This window comes from Gymnoscopelus braueri (assembly GCF_963280865.1).
Source record: "Gymnoscopelus braueri genome assembly, chromosome: 2".
In the NCBI taxonomy this organism is placed as follows: domain Eukaryota; kingdom Metazoa; phylum Chordata; class Actinopteri; order Myctophiformes; family Myctophidae; genus Gymnoscopelus; species Gymnoscopelus braueri.
In genome coordinates this window covers 44,349,701-44,367,378 of record NC_137604.1, presented here as the reverse complement: position 1 = coordinate 44,367,378, position 17,678 = coordinate 44,349,701, and the positions used below count along the sequence as shown (strand labels likewise).

Below are 17,678 nucleotides of genomic sequence, written 5' to 3'. Positions count from 1 at the left end.
GTGTGAAGCAAGGAACCGTGCAAGCCAGTAGGTGTAACAGAAAACGCATGGCAAGGAAGACCCCAGTGAGGTGCAGCCAGCGACCTGCCCCCCTGCTCTGCAGTCAACAGCTTAGTGAAAGGCCAGGGGGAATCAGGGTGGTGATGTATACGCTAAAAATAGTAGCATCCAGCAGCATAGCTCCTATCTGGATAAATGATAGCCCCAGTTTGTTCCTTCCAATGCCTATCCCCGCCTCCTGCACTCCAAGAGAGAGGGGGAAGAGAGAGTGTTGTCAGGGGGATATAGTGAGCTTCCTTAGGCTAGCTGCTAAAGGTCAGGACAGCCCCATGTTAAATTCCACGCTGTTTTCAGCATCTCAATGAACCGTGTGTGTGTGTGTGTGTGTGTGTGTGTGTGTGTGTGTGTGTGTGTGTGTGTGTGTGTGTGTGTGTGTGTGTGTGTGTGTGTGTGTGTGTGTGTGTGTGTGTGTGTGTGTGTGTGTGTGTGTGTGTGTGTGTGTGTGTGTGTGTGTGTACAATCGATTGTGTGAGTGCATGCACATGACTGAGTGCACTCTCATGTGTGTGCTTTGCTGTGCAGTGCAAAAGCACACATTTTTGGGACGTTGTGCTGGATGTGGTTAATGATGTGAATGCATAATTAGCCGCTCTAATAACTGATCATGTCTAATTACTGTCGAAAAGAGAAGTACATTAGTTTAACCACATAAAGCGTCCCTATTCTGGGCATCTCAATATGTGGCAATCTACGAGCTAAGAACGTGTCGTGTTGCAAAGAGATTTTGTGTAGCGTGGAAAAGTATAGAACATGGGGAACCTGGTCATTGAAGTATGGTATTTAAGTGCTTAATCACATCCTTGAACATGTACTTCTCAGTTGAGTTTTAAAACATTTACAACTTGGCAAATTGCCCCATTGAATGTTGCCTGTACTGTATGTGTATGTATGTATGTGCTGCACATGTGTGGGCGTAATGCCAAGAAGGATGCATGGATCTTTCGCTGTGGGTTACCAGGTGAGAGGAATTGATTTAAACTCCAATAGAAGGAGGAGCCACCTGTTTGCCCCAATCCAAATGTCACCTCCTGGTGAGGAGGTGATAACCTGACTCCGCCAGATGGAAGAAGCTTGCGTCACATTTGTTTCACAGGCTACTTCCATCTGGGACCTCGGTGGCACAATCGATGAAGGGGCGGTCCCTTTTTTTCAAGCTACTTGGCAGGTGATTGGATGGGACCGTCTGTCTATCACCGTCTATCAACCAATCATTTAGAGGAGAACTTTTACCCCTGGCTGTTCTACTCCACCTTACAGAACAGAAAAAGCTCAACAGTTTATTTCCATTGCGGTCCTTTGAGTGTAAATGTGTGTGTAAACTGAGTGCCAATATGTGGAGCTGACTCTGGTGGAATACCAGGGTGCATCACTAACATTAGAAAAATAATTGATAATAGGTATTTTGGGTACCACCTTGTATATAATCCTGTGAACCATACTCATTTTAATATGTGATACTCTCTCCTCCACTCTGAGTCACTCTGAGTAACTCCTTCCTTGGCTGTAACTTCAAAGTCACCGACCCTGTCTGAACCAAGGAGACTTATTTAGTTTTTAGTTAATTACCAGATGGTGATTTTGTGGAGTTCTGCACCAAGTCATGCACTCTAATGTATCATGATGAGAGGCTACCAGAGCTGATTCATCGGCAAAAAAAAAAAGCCAATTATGCCATTATGCCAATTAAATCCTCCTCACACACGTCTGTGTGTTGTCACTGCTGTTGTATCCTACTGGCTGACCTGCCAGTGAGGAGCCTCCACTGGGAGGACGTCGTGGAGGCTCCGCCCTTCTCCTCCCGCTCAATACTTCCTGCTGACAGGTGCGGCCCCAGCCTGTTTGAGTATACGTGCAGTGACAAATATCACCATACCTGCCCAGCTTCCTTCCCCCGAACACGGCCAATTGTGTTCTTCGCATAGATGCTCAACAAAGCCGGATGCACCGGGTGGATTCGAACCCCTAGTCTTCGGGGTGGTGGTCAGGTACTTCACCACTGTGCCACCCGAGTGCCCAGCAAAAGGTTTTTACATGAATCCTATCTCACCATTGTGGGAAAGACAAGTGAAAATCTGGCGTAACCCTGTATCTCGACAGCTCTCTCTTTAGGCACTGCAAAATCTTTGTCAGCCTGTGTAAAATGTGTTGTTTTACATACGGTAGGTGTATGTAGGCGTTTATTCCCCTGCTGTGGGGCAAAGTTGGCATCAATTGCACTGCTGATGGACATGAACATTACAGCCCTCAAACTAGAGGCCCTTGGGTCTACGTTATATTAGTCTTGCAGTTGGGAGAACCACACACAGTCTTTGTCTTGAAGCTTCCTGTTGGGACTATGACTTGGTAGACATGGTAATTTTGTGTACAGCAGACAGGAAAACTGCAGGGTGTGAAGAAGAGCGAAAGGGAGAGGGGTACGAAAGAGAGAGAATCATCTATCTTTAGCCTCCTATCCTAGCCGCCTGTCTCTCTGTTGCATTCTGCTCATCTCGCTGGCCTGCCTTTTGTTCCCAAGATACTTGCATTCTCCATTTACTCATTGCTCTGGCAGAGTGGCACACCTGTGGCGCCATATCCATCGCCATCAGTGCACACTATCACAGACCATGCATGTACACAGTACACAAACTCTTACGGGTACATTTTACCACTCTTCCAGTTCCTGTATAAACTGTGTGGGCTCACTGAAAACAAATATAGAAAATGTGTTTAATTTGCAAGATAATAAAGTTTTTGCGAGAAATATTCCTTCAGTTCAAATGTACAAAAAAGTATAAATCAGCTATTAATATTGATTTAAAAGCATAAATATGTTGCTAGAAATAACATTTGAGTGGAATATATACCTCTTAAGTGCATAAATACATTGATCAGAAATAGTTGAGTTCGAGTTACCTTGCAAAAAAGTGTTTGTACATTTTATTTTCTTCTTTATTTCACTTTTTAAAACTTTAATTGTACAATACTGGTAGTCAATGGAGAGGCAAATAACTCCATATTTGGATGTCAGTATGATTTCAGTGATAAAACATCATCAACTTGATATACATGGAAGCCACGCCCTTTTAGACACTGTCTTGTTTCATAATCGTTGCTGTCGGCAGAATCCTCTCCATGTTTCAACTTTTTATGTTTGTAATGCTCTTCTTATTTCATCATACTACACTACAGTGTCACACAAAAATAGCCGATCTACAATCTCACAATGTGTCGCGATGTGACGCATTGTGAGCTTGTAGATCTGCTATTTTAGAAAAAGTGAAAGTGGTTATTAAGTATTAACAAGAGCCTGTGAATAAATAATAACTACATTGGGTCAATTGGAACACTGGTTATTTTTTACACTTCCTGAAAAGTAAAGTGTACGGACATACAAGGCAGACGGCAACGATACGCTGCTGTCTGACTGCATGACATCACTGCCCGTTCATGTGAAAGCTCTCACAGACTAAACTGAGATTTACTATGCGGAGCATCTTTACAAGGGACTGGTGTGAAATTCAATGGAGTTTTACTGTGTTCCTATTTCTCGGGTGGGTGGCCTTGATAAGCCTATTTACTGTACTCTGCCCCCGGGGATCAGACAGAAGGGGTGAGCCAGGGTGTTGCTTATGGGTTTAATGCAACAGTAGCGCTCAGAATGCCCTGGTACGGTGCCCCGGGGTCACTCCAGGGCATGGAAGGAGGAGAGAAAGAAAGAGTGGATGACAGAGAGAGAAAGAGGGAGGGACATGGATATGAGATTTAGAGTCTGGTTTCACAATTCAAGAGGCCCTTTCTCACTCTACAGTTGAGCCCATGTAAATCATGTGTAGTAGTGTCATGATGATGGGTCACTTTAGTACATCATGAAGTATAATAATGGTAACCCTGTGGCACATATTTAAGGCAATCCTGGAACATTCTCACTGAATGGCCTCGAAATAGTCTTCGAGATCCAGTATGGCCAACCGTGCACAGCAGCAACCATTGGAACCCATCCATTTGTTGTCTATATATGAGATGTCTCGATTCAAGCTCAATGATGTGCTCCCATGAAGAAATGGGGTGTACTGTGTGGTTCAAATTGGATTGTAGCAGTAGCACTGACCACTGGCTTGTGAAGCAATGACACGAGGAAAATGGCTCTAGAGAGATGGAAGTGACAGTAGTAGCAAACATGCTAGATTGATTGATGTTTTTATCTGCAGAAATGCGTATAAATGACCATAATTATATTCTGTCAAAAGAATAACACACAAAAAAGTGTTGTTATCCTTTTGAGTGCAGATGAAGACAACAGTTTTGCTTCATTTCTAAATGTTCCGGTAGCTTTGACAATAGGATAGCCTTTAATACAATGGTGCTAGGTGAGAATACTAAACACAATGGATTTGCTGTGTATGTGTTATGATGCATTTATAGTAAATGTTGCTTTTGGCAGTGTTTGTGAGATTTGGTGACATTGCTGCTGAAATAATCTTTTTCTAATAAGATCTTTACAGAGGCTGGCTGATTGGTTTGGGTGGGGAGGAGTTGGTTGACACAGGCAGGCTAATACTTTGACAGAGTAGAAAGAAACAGAGAGACAACTTCCATTATTCATAGTGCGGTAATGGGCTGGTGTAAAAAAAAAAGAAGTCATTAATAAAAAAAAATACGTGTATACAACCACTTCATCAAACTACACCATTGAGGCAGAAGACTAATACTTCACAAAAAAGTGCCTGCCTCAGGGCCACATTACACACAACCAAGCCAGTTATTTTTGCATTTATTCACTCAATGTCTCGCTCATAAAATCAAATAACCGGGGCTACGTTCGTAACCTATTGGTATGTTTGGAGGAATTGTAAGCAATTTGTCTCTGCGAGGTGGCGCTGTTACACAAACCCTGGTCAGACTCTCCGTTTGTTTCTATTCTGTTGTACTCTACTTCCATAACAACATGATCTTTAAAGCCTTGGCCTGAGCCCAGGTTAGACTGAATGTCTTCTTGAGCAGGGGAGATTACCCTTCAGCTGCAGTGGTATTCTGCAGTAAGTGTCCTGTAAGCTCTGATGAATAACTTGACAAATCCACTGACCAACCTGTTGACACCAGCACAAACCGTCTACACTGTAGTTTTAAATGGCTCCTCGCCAGGCTTTGCATATCGTCACTGTCGGGTTGGAAACCTTGTATGTCCAAAATGGTTACTTTTCAGAAAGAATAACCTGTGTTCCGATGGAACTAATGTAGTTTTATTTATTTACAAGCTGCTGTTAATATTTTTCACTGGTTAAATATTTATAAAACCCACAGACGCACTTAGCCACTTTCACTCAAAAAAGAATTATCTGGGGTGGGTTTGGTCCCTGGTCATATTCACATATCAGTTTATATGTGTGTACATTTGTATTTCAGTACTCATTATGATTTATGGACTAATTATTGTGAGATTTCCCATCATGCTGTTTGTTTAAGCTAAACATTAGCGGCAGATGATCAGTCTTCATGATCTCAATCGTCTTTTCCACGAAGGGCAATTTGCAAGCAGAAAAGGGGGCGGGGGGGCCTGCCACTGCTAATGAAATGTAGGGGAAACAACTACCATACGGAGAATTACTACGGTATATATGGAGACGTTCCCATTGTGTGGGAGGATGGAGAAACATTGGTGTCCTTCCCTCCCTCACTTCTGCTGGGAAGCCCTGCTCGGCTTTACCCAGCTGTGTCGTTAATGAACTAAGGCTGGATGGCTGACATGCTACCTGCCAATTAATCCGGGCTGCTAATTAGCCACCAAGGCTGTGCTCACCCTTTGCTGCCTCATACGTGTTCTCATTCATCGCCTTCAGTCCCCGCCAGTTGTTTGATCAGGCCTACCTATAGGGCTGAATCTGATTTGATCTAGGATTTCACAGATGCTGAGCACAAGGTGCGCAAAGTAAAGGGCACGCCTAAAAACGCCTACATACACCACGGGGCACGTAAAGGGCACGTAAACGCCTACATACACCTACCGTATGTAAAACAACACATTTTACACAGGCTGACAAAGATTTTGCAGTGCCTAAAGAGAGAGCTGTCGAGATACAGGGTTACGCCAGAGTTTCACTTGTCTTTCCCAAAAGGGAACTGGGGGTCCCCAGTTCAAATATGATTATTTTGGGGGGTTCCCAGTTCAGCCAGGCGGCAGTGGCTCAGGGGTAGAGTGGCCGGTAGAGCGGCCAGATGGGAACCCGGCTCGATCCCGGGCTCCCCCAGAGTTAGTGTTGAAGTGTCCTTGAGCAAGACACTGAACCCCTAATTGCTCCCGATGAGCAGGTTGGTGCCTTGCATGGTTTCCTCCGCCATCGGTGTTTGAATGTGTGCGTGAATGGTGATTGTATGTGAATGTGGGAGATGAGGACGCTGGCGTCGACTGTTCACCGCTTCACCTACCAATGTATGAATGAAGGAAACATTGTAAAGCGCTTTGAGTAAGTGAGTACTTAGAAAAGCGCTATAAAAATTGCAATTCATCATTATTATTAAATATGATTATTATGCGGGGTGGCCTGAAAAGTTTGAGAACCCGTGATGTAGGCAACACAATGTTGTTATTTATGACATACCCCTCCCCCCTCATGGGTTCTGCAAGGTTTCATGCTATGGAAGTTTCTGGGTAGTTAAAGGAACCATATAATTGCTTTTAGCCTTGCAGTAGTGTTGATTACAATCCTCTCTCCTCCTGCATTTGCCCCGATTGCACTATGAAGATCCAATTAGGATGGAATGGCCGACAGAGGCGGTAGGGTTAAATCCTGCAATCCATTCCCAAGCTCCCAGGAACGATGTGTTAAGGGCCAACCTAACAGTGCATGTCATTCACATATGTCATGGCCAATGTGCTGCATGTTATTACGCTCCCTAGTGAGAATTTATGCTACAGATGCCTGCAGTTCTGACCATCTGGAAAAATAAATCGATGGGTTGAAACAACCTTTTAAACCATTTTTTTTAGCTAGCCTGCCTACAACATATGTGTTTAATACACAGGTACTGTAGATGCACATTCAATATGGAGGCACGTTCAAGATGACGTTGAGCCGTCTACTCCAGTTTCAATGTTTTTGTTGAAGACATTATTCCTATATCTACTAGTTTTCATCATACTGTAGATAGCTACAGTAGAAGAGAGTTGTTATGTACAGTATACATACATTTTGAAGCTAAATGAATAAATAAATCTGATAACTATTAACGTAGTTACTTTTATAAAGCAGATAACGTGTTTGGGTGGCGCAGTGGTAAAGTAACTTGCCCAACACTGTATCCAACTGATGTATCACTTAATGATGTCATAGGCCTATAAAAAAATACAAAAACACATTAACGAATTCTGTTAATACTTTTTGCAGACTGAGATAGAGGACGTTATACCGTATCACACTTCAGCGTCAAAGCTGCGGCCCTGAAACTGGAACATTTCCCTGGCTAAAACCTAAAAACATATTTCTTCATTGTTCAATTTGTTATTATCCTTATTACCTTGGTTTGCCTGTTTCTGTCCTTCTGAGCTGAAAAACAACAACTGATAATAGTGTTCTGTGCACTCTAAAAACAGTCCCCTGTCACCCATTAAAAGCTAATTTGACACTAGACACAACAGCATACGATCCATTTGTGGCTGAAATACGCTCCATGTCCACGTCACTGATTCATGGCTTGGATAGGGGACACAAAGCGAACAGGGGGAGACAAGAGGATAATCCCTCAGGATCAGCTGTGTGTGGGTGGACATGAGTAACTGCAGCTGGCATGATGTCTCTCCATCTCTCTCTTTCTCCCCCCCCCCCCACACTCTCTCTCCCTTGTCTCATTCCTGCTTCTGTCTGTGTCTGCTCAAACTAAATATCTGTAAAGCAGAAAACTAATACTGGCTGGATTGCCATGGAATTTGGTGTGCACCTTCATGCTTCCCAGCTGATTTTGGTGTTGTTCTTTACATTATGTTACTCCTTATGTGAATGTACAATACTCTCCCCCAGTTCTGGCACTAATAATTATTATATTACATAATATATTATATAATATAATAATATATTATTGTATTATATTATATATAAATATTAAAATTAAAATTATAATATTTTTTGAACAATCTATAGCAAAGATTTTTATCAAATTATATAACGTCTTTTGGGTAGTTAGACGGCGCGTTATCTCGTACAAATGGGTTGTATTTAGACTCTGAATGTCATGGCTGTGTTTTGGGCGTCACATTAATTAAACCAAATCAGAGTGTCGATTGTGTCTATTACCTTTAAGAAGCAGCTGTGCCTTCATCATAGAGCACTGTTAATTAAACGACGGATGTAGCAAATTGGAGGAGACGCAAACTGCTGAGGACAATTGCATTCCACCATCTATGGAAGCAGCATTAATAATGTGATATAATGACAGGACAAGAGACAGGGTGGAAACAAAAGCTCATGCTCACCCAAACATCACCTGGAAAAGAGGGGTGGACCAAATGCAGTACCTGCAGAGACAGATAGAGAATGGTTCTACAGCATACAGAATGGACTGTAATGTAAACAGTGGTATGCAGAGAGGACCAACTAAAAACTAAAAAGCTGGTCAAAACACAAAACGCAAAGTCTGCTAAGATAGCAGTCCACCCTGTTTGCTCCGGACCACACCTCATTTTAAGACCAACACGCCCATGCAGGGCACTAGATCATTTGATATTTAGTTCTAAGTGCTGGGTCTAAAAATTACAATTGCATTGGTTGGAAAATAGCAATTACATTTGCTGAACCAGGCGGAAGATAGGGCCCTTGGTCTTGTTGTTTTCCCTTATTTCACTGTACTTTAACATTGTGTTATGAGATACTTAACAAAAACGAATCTGGTGGGATATTCTTAGCCATGATGTATTTCTTTCCAGACAATGTTGTGGAATCCCCACTTCCCAAAAGGGGAGCTTTCTGGTTTCCAGTGAATAAATAGGCAGGTCTTCCCTTCCAGCTGATGCATTGCAAGGAGAGAAGAAAAGGAAAGAAAAAAAACTAGGAGGCTGGAGAATGTTCTTAATGCAAATCCACTTAAAGGGATTCTTGTTCTGAGAGCAGTTTACAGTACAGCATAAATTGAGAAATAGCAGAAAAGTAGTTTGAAAGGCTGCTCGGAAAACTGTCCTCTTTTCTGTTTTCACTCTGACTCAGAGTGCTATTAGCTGTCAGTTAAGTGCAAGGAGAAGTGAAAGAAGAACAAATGGATGTGATGTGAATGGTGCCAAGACCCTGTCCAGCTTCATTGATAGACCTAATACTATTAGAACACACTGTTGTAATCCAACCACACTCAGTTACTGGCCTCATAATTGGGATGTCCTGACTTTGAATACAGCTCTGTAAATGTGGTGTATGTTATTGATGCTCTTTACATCAAATGAAGCAAACATGCCAGATGAGATCAACTTAAAAAAGTACTGTTACAGGGAATGACTACTAAATAAGCTATTTGTATTGGGGGTGAATCGATTTAATTCAATCAAAAACTCGATATCACGATAACAAGTCCATGGTACAGTATTTATCACAATGTATTTTTAAAAGAAAGAAAGAACTAACTGAATTATGTAGTACACAACTTTTCATTTCCCATTTGCGTTATTTCCCCATAGCGACAATATCGTTACATGCCTATTAGCTGTTATTTGAAGAGTAGACTTACCACAAGGTTGTGCGGGTATGTGCCATATTTCCATATAACATATAAATCTTCCATATAAATCTAATTATATTTCATTATGGACAGATTTTAAGCCTTTCTTTTGCCATTTTAATATGTCTGTGTTCAGATAACGTGGGATGAGCAAAAATCATCATTTTGTTCTTCACTGCCTTATTTTACCTTCATTTTATGGCCTGGATTAATGACATACAGTAGATTAATCAAATAGGAAAATAATTGTTTGTTGCAGCCCTATTTCGGAATTAAAACTAGAACGATAATGCAATACCCCTTGTACCCGTTGTCAGACACACACACACACACACACACACACACACACACACACACACACACACACACACACACACACACACACACACACACACACACACACACACACACACACACACACACACACACACACACACACAAAGTTGCAGTACATGTTTATCTTTTTTAATAACCTTTCCATAGAGTTTTCATGATGTGCTCTGTACCCAGAAGGATGCAATAGAATCTATTGCAAACTGAAAGGCCAATACTGTATCAGCTTCCAATCTGACTATCTATTGAATAGATAGTCAGATTGGAAGCTGATACAGTATTGGCCTTTCAGTTTGGTTTTACGTGTTCAGAAGATTACTGTACATCTCTGCTTCAAGCTTGACTTAATGCACGCCCACTGATATTTGCTCAAGGCTGAGTTTTATTATTATTTGTTAAGCCTCTATCTACATGTTTTTCTAGCTGGGACAGTGTTTGACATGCTTCTCTTGCTGGTTTCAATACTGTGTTTTCTGGAAAACCGAGATGTTCAAATGTGAGCGACGGGCGAGTTTTAAATTAATTGAGCTCATGAATGATGCATGCTGGGTGGGTTGCTCTGATATGGACTGATATTGGTTATTAAGTCATGAATGAGAGCCATGAAAGAATATGGACTCGATCTGGTTTCTGGAAAATAATGCTGTTAGCTTTCTGATCTGTAGAGTTATCAAATGCTCATTTAGCCTATACACTGTACATGTGGGGAGTGTTCAAGCTTACACAGTATTTTATGGTCTGACTCTGACAGAAGCAGTATTATATTCACTCAGAGAACTATACAGTAAAATGTTCCATGACTGGATCCTTAAGTTCACACTAATATTTGCTATACTGTCGCTGTCGGGTAGAAACTGCGCTGTAACCTTCGTTAGGACAGCTGACCAAACCGCTTGTCAGCTTATAATACTGTAACAATAACAGTAATCAACAATAAACATACAGTATATGGGCAGTGTCTGGGGAAATGCAGTGGTACATTAGAAGGGTAATGATACATGAAAGGCTCAGGCTGCTGGTTGTTTCCACATGCTGAAACCAATTATTGACTGGATAAACGGAGATCTTAACCCCAATAACAATTACAAATAACTGGAATATGGGAAAGAGGTTACTGTTACACAGTAAAATCCTGTTAATTTATGGGTCCATTTGGTTTCATGTGTACACTCTCTGAGTTACTAATGGATAAATTAACACTGAGCATTTTACTGGGTTTGTCATGATTTCCTGATGATTAGCATAAATAAATACAGCATTCCATAAATCCATAATACTATTTATGCCACTTAAAGACATTTTGGCATTATATATTTTTTCTTCAAAAACATTTGACAGCCACTTCTGAATAGAGTATAATATATTTAAATGTTTTGTCATTTGTAGCTTTTTGTGGTTTTAAGTAGTAATAGCTTGATTGCAGCTAAATACCCAAATTTAATGCTTTCATATTCACTGCCGGTTGACATTTTGTCATGCCTGAATGGCTCTGTGTTTAATTTTAGTCCACGGAGTGCAATGGATTACACTCTCATTCACCCCAAAAGACAATAAATGTCTGAATGAGAGCTTGATGTTAACATTTCAAGTGGGCTGGAGGCACATTGATTGGACTGCCGCTCAATTAATCCTCGTCCAAATCTGATTGAAAGACAGGCTGAGATTACAATCAATGAACAATCACTCTCCAGCGATGTTGTCTCCAGGGGGATGTTCATTTTGCTCTCTCATGTTCCTTTGTTATTCTTTACCCCTTAACAAATGCAATATGTTTGAGTGCCAGCGGATAAAAGACTAATCTGAAGTGAATGTGAATGCCCAGACCAGGCAGAGATTACTATTTTTCTTGTTTTACTTACTGTAGGATTTTGAAAAAAGTTATTACTCTGTGATCTTAAACTTAAGCTATACACAATTTTTCCAGCTTCGTATGCCCATGTCTTCATCGGTAGGAGTAATTATCAAGTCTGTCAACTCTCTCTGTATTGTGGCGCTCGGGTAACGCAGTGGTAAAGTGCCCGCCCACCCCCACGAAGGTTGTGGGTTCGACTTCGAATCCACTGTGGTGCGCCCGACTTTGTCGACTTTGTCGAACACAGTTGGCCCGTGTTCGGGGGAGGGAAGCCGGCGGGGAAGGTGATATTTGTCACTGCACCTAGTCCTATGGGCTGGGGCGACACCTGTCAGCAGCGAGTATTGGGCGGGAGGAGTAGGACGAAGGCTTTACATCCTCCCGGTGGGGGCTCCTCACTGGCAGTGACAACACACAGCAGTGTGTGTGGGGAGGAATCAAATGGGGAGAAAAAAAGTGGGTAAAAACTAAAGCAACAATGAAAAACCTCTCTGTATTGCCGAACCAGTAAATCGGAAGCGACACACATTGTCGAAATGCACATACGGTTTTGGTCTTTGCTGTCTGCAGCAATTTACATGGCTTTAACATAGACACCACTTTTTGCACAATGCATTCATTCCTTTATTCACCAGGTCTAATGCTTCTTATCCTGTTTGTGTTGACAGGACCCCAGAACCAAGCACAAGTTTAAGATCCACACCTATGGCAGCCCCACCTTCTGTGACCACTGTGGCTCTCTGCTGTACGGACTCATCCACCAGGGCATGAAGTGTGAAAGTAAGTACTTTTACTTAACCACTCCCACAAGATTAGATTCCAACTTGGGGATGACCCTGTGTGTTACCAGGAGGATGTTTAAGTGTCAAGTGGAGTCAGTGGCTGAACGTGGATGATTTACAGACTACATGAGAGCTCAGACAAGTTACATCACAAGGACATCCTATATTAAAATTGGCTAATGGGCCGGCCGGCGGACCTCTGTCACCATTTACTATTTTACAATTTAGGCATTTAGCAGACGCTCTTAATCCAGAGCGACTTACAGTAAGCAAGCACCCAAGATAATACATCATACAGTAATACATCAATTATACATCAAATGCATAGAAATAGTAATCTAATAATAAATTAACTTTGGCAGTAAATTTAATTCACTGCCAAGGACGTAATGGACCATGACTCAGCCATAACCATATAAGGAGTTCCTAATGCAGCTATGCCCAAATATGGAGTGTATTATCTAACCTAAATGTGTGGTCATGGCATCAGGCGCAAAACAAATCAGTCAGCTCCATATATGGGCACAAAAGGGGGAATGCCCATATATGGGCATATACTGATGATATCAGGGATCTCCACATATGGGCATAAAATGGACAAGGGCTGATATGTATAGAGATCTCCATATTTGGGCATACAAGAGACATGGACTGACAGATACAGAGATCTCCATATAAGGCCATATCAGCATGCCCATATATGGGCACATACTGATGGCATCATGGATCTCATATATGGGTATAAAAGGGACATGGACTGACCGGTACAGAGATCTCCATATATGGGCATATCAGTCGGATCGGCGGTGCGACGTGGGTATGAGGGCTGCATATCGGCCTGAACCTCTAGTTTACTAAGTGGCTAATCTTAAAGTAAAAGAGGAATGGCAGCTCAGTACTCTTATGTGATTAATGGTGCTTATACTGTATGTACAGCACACAATAATTCTATGTTTGTGTCAACAATTTAGGACATTTAGTCACAATTCCTTCTCTCTTGTTTCACTTCATTTCCACTTTCAACCTGGCCTCCCTATTTTGGGCATGTCATTATAGAGCACCGAAGTCCTGACGTCACTCGTTCATCCCCAGGTTTGCGGAAGTAATTTCTCTATGGAGAATAACATTGGGTCATCTTAGAATCGTCTCATATAAGAATTGTGGTCCAAAAATAAACACCGCGTGTCGGCGTTATTGTCAGGGAGGAGGTTCTGTATCGTTTATGATAGTCAGTCACTTATATTTGATACAGTCTGTTTCTGGCGAAAATGTAACTAATTCGGCGGAAGTAACATTAGCGTTTTCTCACCGTCAGTTGATGCTTCATATCCATAAGAGTCAACCCGCCGGGGTCATGTGTTTATTTTTGGAACACAGTTCTTATTTGACGCGATATTCAATACGTCTATGGGATTCAGAACGGGGGTGGAAAACTGCAAACCAGGTAGACAAACAAAGGATGTGTAAATGACGTCAGACTTCGGCGGTCTATAGGCGATGTCAATAAAATAAACAATTGCAGAAATGTGTTGTGAGTGTGTAGAACGGTATTTTCATCATGTTGTACGACCGCACATCAAAGTATAAAATTGGGCTTAAGTGGTTAAAACCCAGGAGCAAAGCCGCACGGCCCTAAGCAGCAGGCCTCAGTCTGCATATCCATTATCAAAGCATCGCTGGGTCTTTATTAATATCCTTCGCTCGCCATGCTTCCCTCTTATGTCTTAATGGTGTATTATAGACCGAATGCCTTAATTAGCTCCTGAATAGGTCACTGTCCACCTGCAGCAGTTACCAATTATGCCCTAATGATGGCTCCAGGGTGTAGAGTGCAATATCATGTGGATGCCGTTAGGAATTATTTTGGCATGTCCAAATCCAGAGTGTTAACCACTTAAACCCTCCCTGTTCTCACTCTACATTAAAGATCTTTGCAGAAAATAGCCGATCTACAAGCTCACAACATGTTACAACTTAACGCATTACAATACGTTATAAGCTATTTTTGCCAAATGTTAGCCCCAGAGTAAGGGTGCTAGGGTGCGAATTTTTCAGTGTATTCGGCAAGATATGAACAATGTAGGCCTACAGTCAACACCATGGGTTTGAATTTGGGCTTCTTTCATGGCCTATATATATATATATATATATATATATATATATATATATATATATATGTATATATATATATACACACACACACACACACACACACACACACACACACACTGTATACCGTATACTATACCTGTACACAGCAGTATACACACATGACAGTGTGTTGCCTATATAAGTGCTTCATTGGCTGAACATATATCTCTAAACAATCTATCTCTCTCTCTCTCTTTAGCCTGTGAAATGAATGTCCATAATACGTGTGTGATGAACGTGCCCAGCATGTGTGGAACGGACCACACCGAGAGGAGGGGACGCCTCTACATGAAGTGTGAGGTCAGCAATGACGTCCTGCATGTCACAGGTACGCCACAGAGCTCCCCCGTTTCACACACCCCAACTCTGAGTGTAAGTGTGAGTGTTTGACTAATGGAGTTTCAGCTAAATAAATAACAAAACGTTTAAAGGTTGGCTGTGATGTCAGTTACCCAGTGCTTTTAAAGTGGCTTGAAGTGCTAGGACCAATTCTCTCATAAACCTGTTTTAGCCCTCAAATTATTATTTGGTCTGGTCGGCTATTGGGGCACCCTCTTCTTACCTGAAATATTGTGTGTGTGTGTGTGTGTGTGTGTGTGTGTGTGTGTGTGTGTGTGTGTGTGTGTGTGTGTGTGTGTGTGTGTGTGTGTGTGTGTGTGTGTGTGTGTGTGTGTGTGTGTGTGTGTGTGTGTGTGTGTGTGTGTGTGTGTGTGTGTGTGTGTGTGTGTGTGTGTGTGTGCGTGCGCGCACACACACACACACACAGCAGTTTAAATGGATCTGTGCACATGTAGCTGTATTTGCCACCACAAACAGTGACTTTGTATGTGAATAGGTGACTAGTTTTTCAGCACAACTTGTCGATAAAACCCCTGTGACCCCGTCCTGCCACTAACCTGAAATGAATCAGCTCTGAGCAGGGATCACGTAGTGTATTACAAACACTCTGGACACAGATCAATAGAGCTTCACCCAGAATCAAACAGACCCATTATTCTGGACGATCGTTGTCACAACACAGTCACAACACACTCCTGAAACGAAGAACAATTTTGGATGAGTGGGCTGCTGTTGCGCAGCTTGTCCCTTTTTATCAACAATCAACTGCTGTGGCTCTGTGATGCCTGCAATTATTTTCCACTGATGAAGAATATTAAGCAAACCTTTTCTGGAAATTGGACACCTTGCCTATATAAACATACTTTATATACTCGCGATAGTTAATGTATTATTGTAATTAAATAAGGGTCTTTGTAAACAGGGTGTAAGCATGGCTGTGGCATTCCAGTATTTTGTATGTATTATTCTTCAGAATCATCGGCTGTGCCATTGCTTCGTATTGAAACTTCAGTACTAAAGGCAAGGCCATGGAAATGTATTTAATGTATTCAATGTATAGCACATTTCATACACAAGGGACATTGAAAGTGCTTTACATAAGCTATAAACAGCAATGAAGTACTAGGACAGAAACTTTCAATACATTTGTGAACTGGTGTCAGAGGCCAAAATGAATGGCAATTAATTAATTAGCCATGACTCTACAGGACTGGATTTTGAGAACTACTGATATTACATTAACCACTCATGGCCTATTTTATTAGTCTATTACTCTTAGGCTATTCAAAAGTAGATATTCAGTACAAGCTCACAACGTGTCGCAATGTGATGCGTTGTGAGTAGGGGTGTGCCGATATATCGTCCCGCGATATATCGCGATACGTTTTCATGACGATATGTATCGTTTTGAGAAAAAAAAATATCGTTTTCAATTTTTTTTTTTTTTTTTACAATAATAATAATTAGACATGCAAACAGCCCCGAGGTGAAAAGGGTGACAACATGTTGTTGTTTTTTTCGGGTCAGGTGTCACACTATTGCCCTATTTGGATTCAAAACGGCTATTGTAGCTGAAAAGCTACAAGTTCGCATATCTGAATAATGCAAAAACAGAATTATTTGTTTGCATTTGCTTTTTTTCTCCCCCATATATTTTTCATAATGAAAGTGCGTATCGTATCGTATCGAAGTTGTGAGCCAAATATCGTATCGTATCGTTTGGTGAAATTAGTGTACACATCGGCACACCCCTAGTTGTGAGCTTGACAGCTTGTAGATTTGCTATTTTCAAACAAATTTGAAACACTCGTGGAAAAACGGCAAACAAATTAAAAACTAAAATAGGAGCACCATAGGAGCACCAGGGTGAAAGTGGTTTTAGTGGCGATGTAATGGATGTGGCAAAGGTACAGGGTGTCTAGTCTCAGGTCTCAGATTGATATTACACAGATATTACACAGAAACAGTGGACCTCCACACGTTACATGAGCCACCACAACTGTATCCAAACTCACTTTAGGGGTATGCTTATGACCAGGGGGCGTGACATAACTACCGTGACGAAGCCAAAGCAGTTGTGTTGGGGCCCCATGACATTTAGGTTCCACCCGTGCCGTCTGTAAAATAAAATAATAAATATATACTGTATACAGAGATGTTTGGAGAGATGGTTGCAGTGTTGGCTTGTTAAGCCACTGGTTATGTCTCATCACCCTGTAATAAAAGCTTATTAGAGCATCTGGTCAAACAACAGCAATTGGACCAGGATCATTCAATTAGCCAAAAGGGGGTCACAGTGGCTCATACCACGGACTCAGAGCGTTATTGAGTTATAATATACTTCAATTGTCAAATTGTCACATAGGGCAGTGGCTCTCATAAGTGGGGTCCGGGGACTCCCAGGGGTCCTTGGGGGGGGGGGGGGGGTTCCAGGGGGTCCCCAGCAAAAGTAGTTAATATAGCATCACAATCATTTTAACCGCTTT

The 17,678-nt window shown here is 41.7% G+C and overlaps 1 protein-coding gene across 3 annotated transcripts in view; it reads left to right on the top strand.

Annotated features, from left to right (window-relative positions):
* LOC308075092 (protein kinase C alpha type-like) overlaps positions 1-17,678 on the top strand; it is a 184,179-nt gene that overhangs the window by 85,944 nt on the left and 80,557 nt on the right. For all 3 annotated transcript variants that reach the window (XR_013932157.1, XM_080414714.1, XM_080414713.1), the window contains exons 5-6: positions 12,589-12,700; positions 15,053-15,181. Coding sequence is in view for 2 of the 3 variants with exons in the window: in XM_080414714.1 (XP_080270840.1) it covers positions 12,589-12,700; positions 15,053-15,181 (241 nt within the window). In the remaining variant the exon portion in view is untranslated. The remainder of the gene's footprint in view (positions 1-12,588; positions 12,701-15,052; positions 15,182-17,678) is intronic.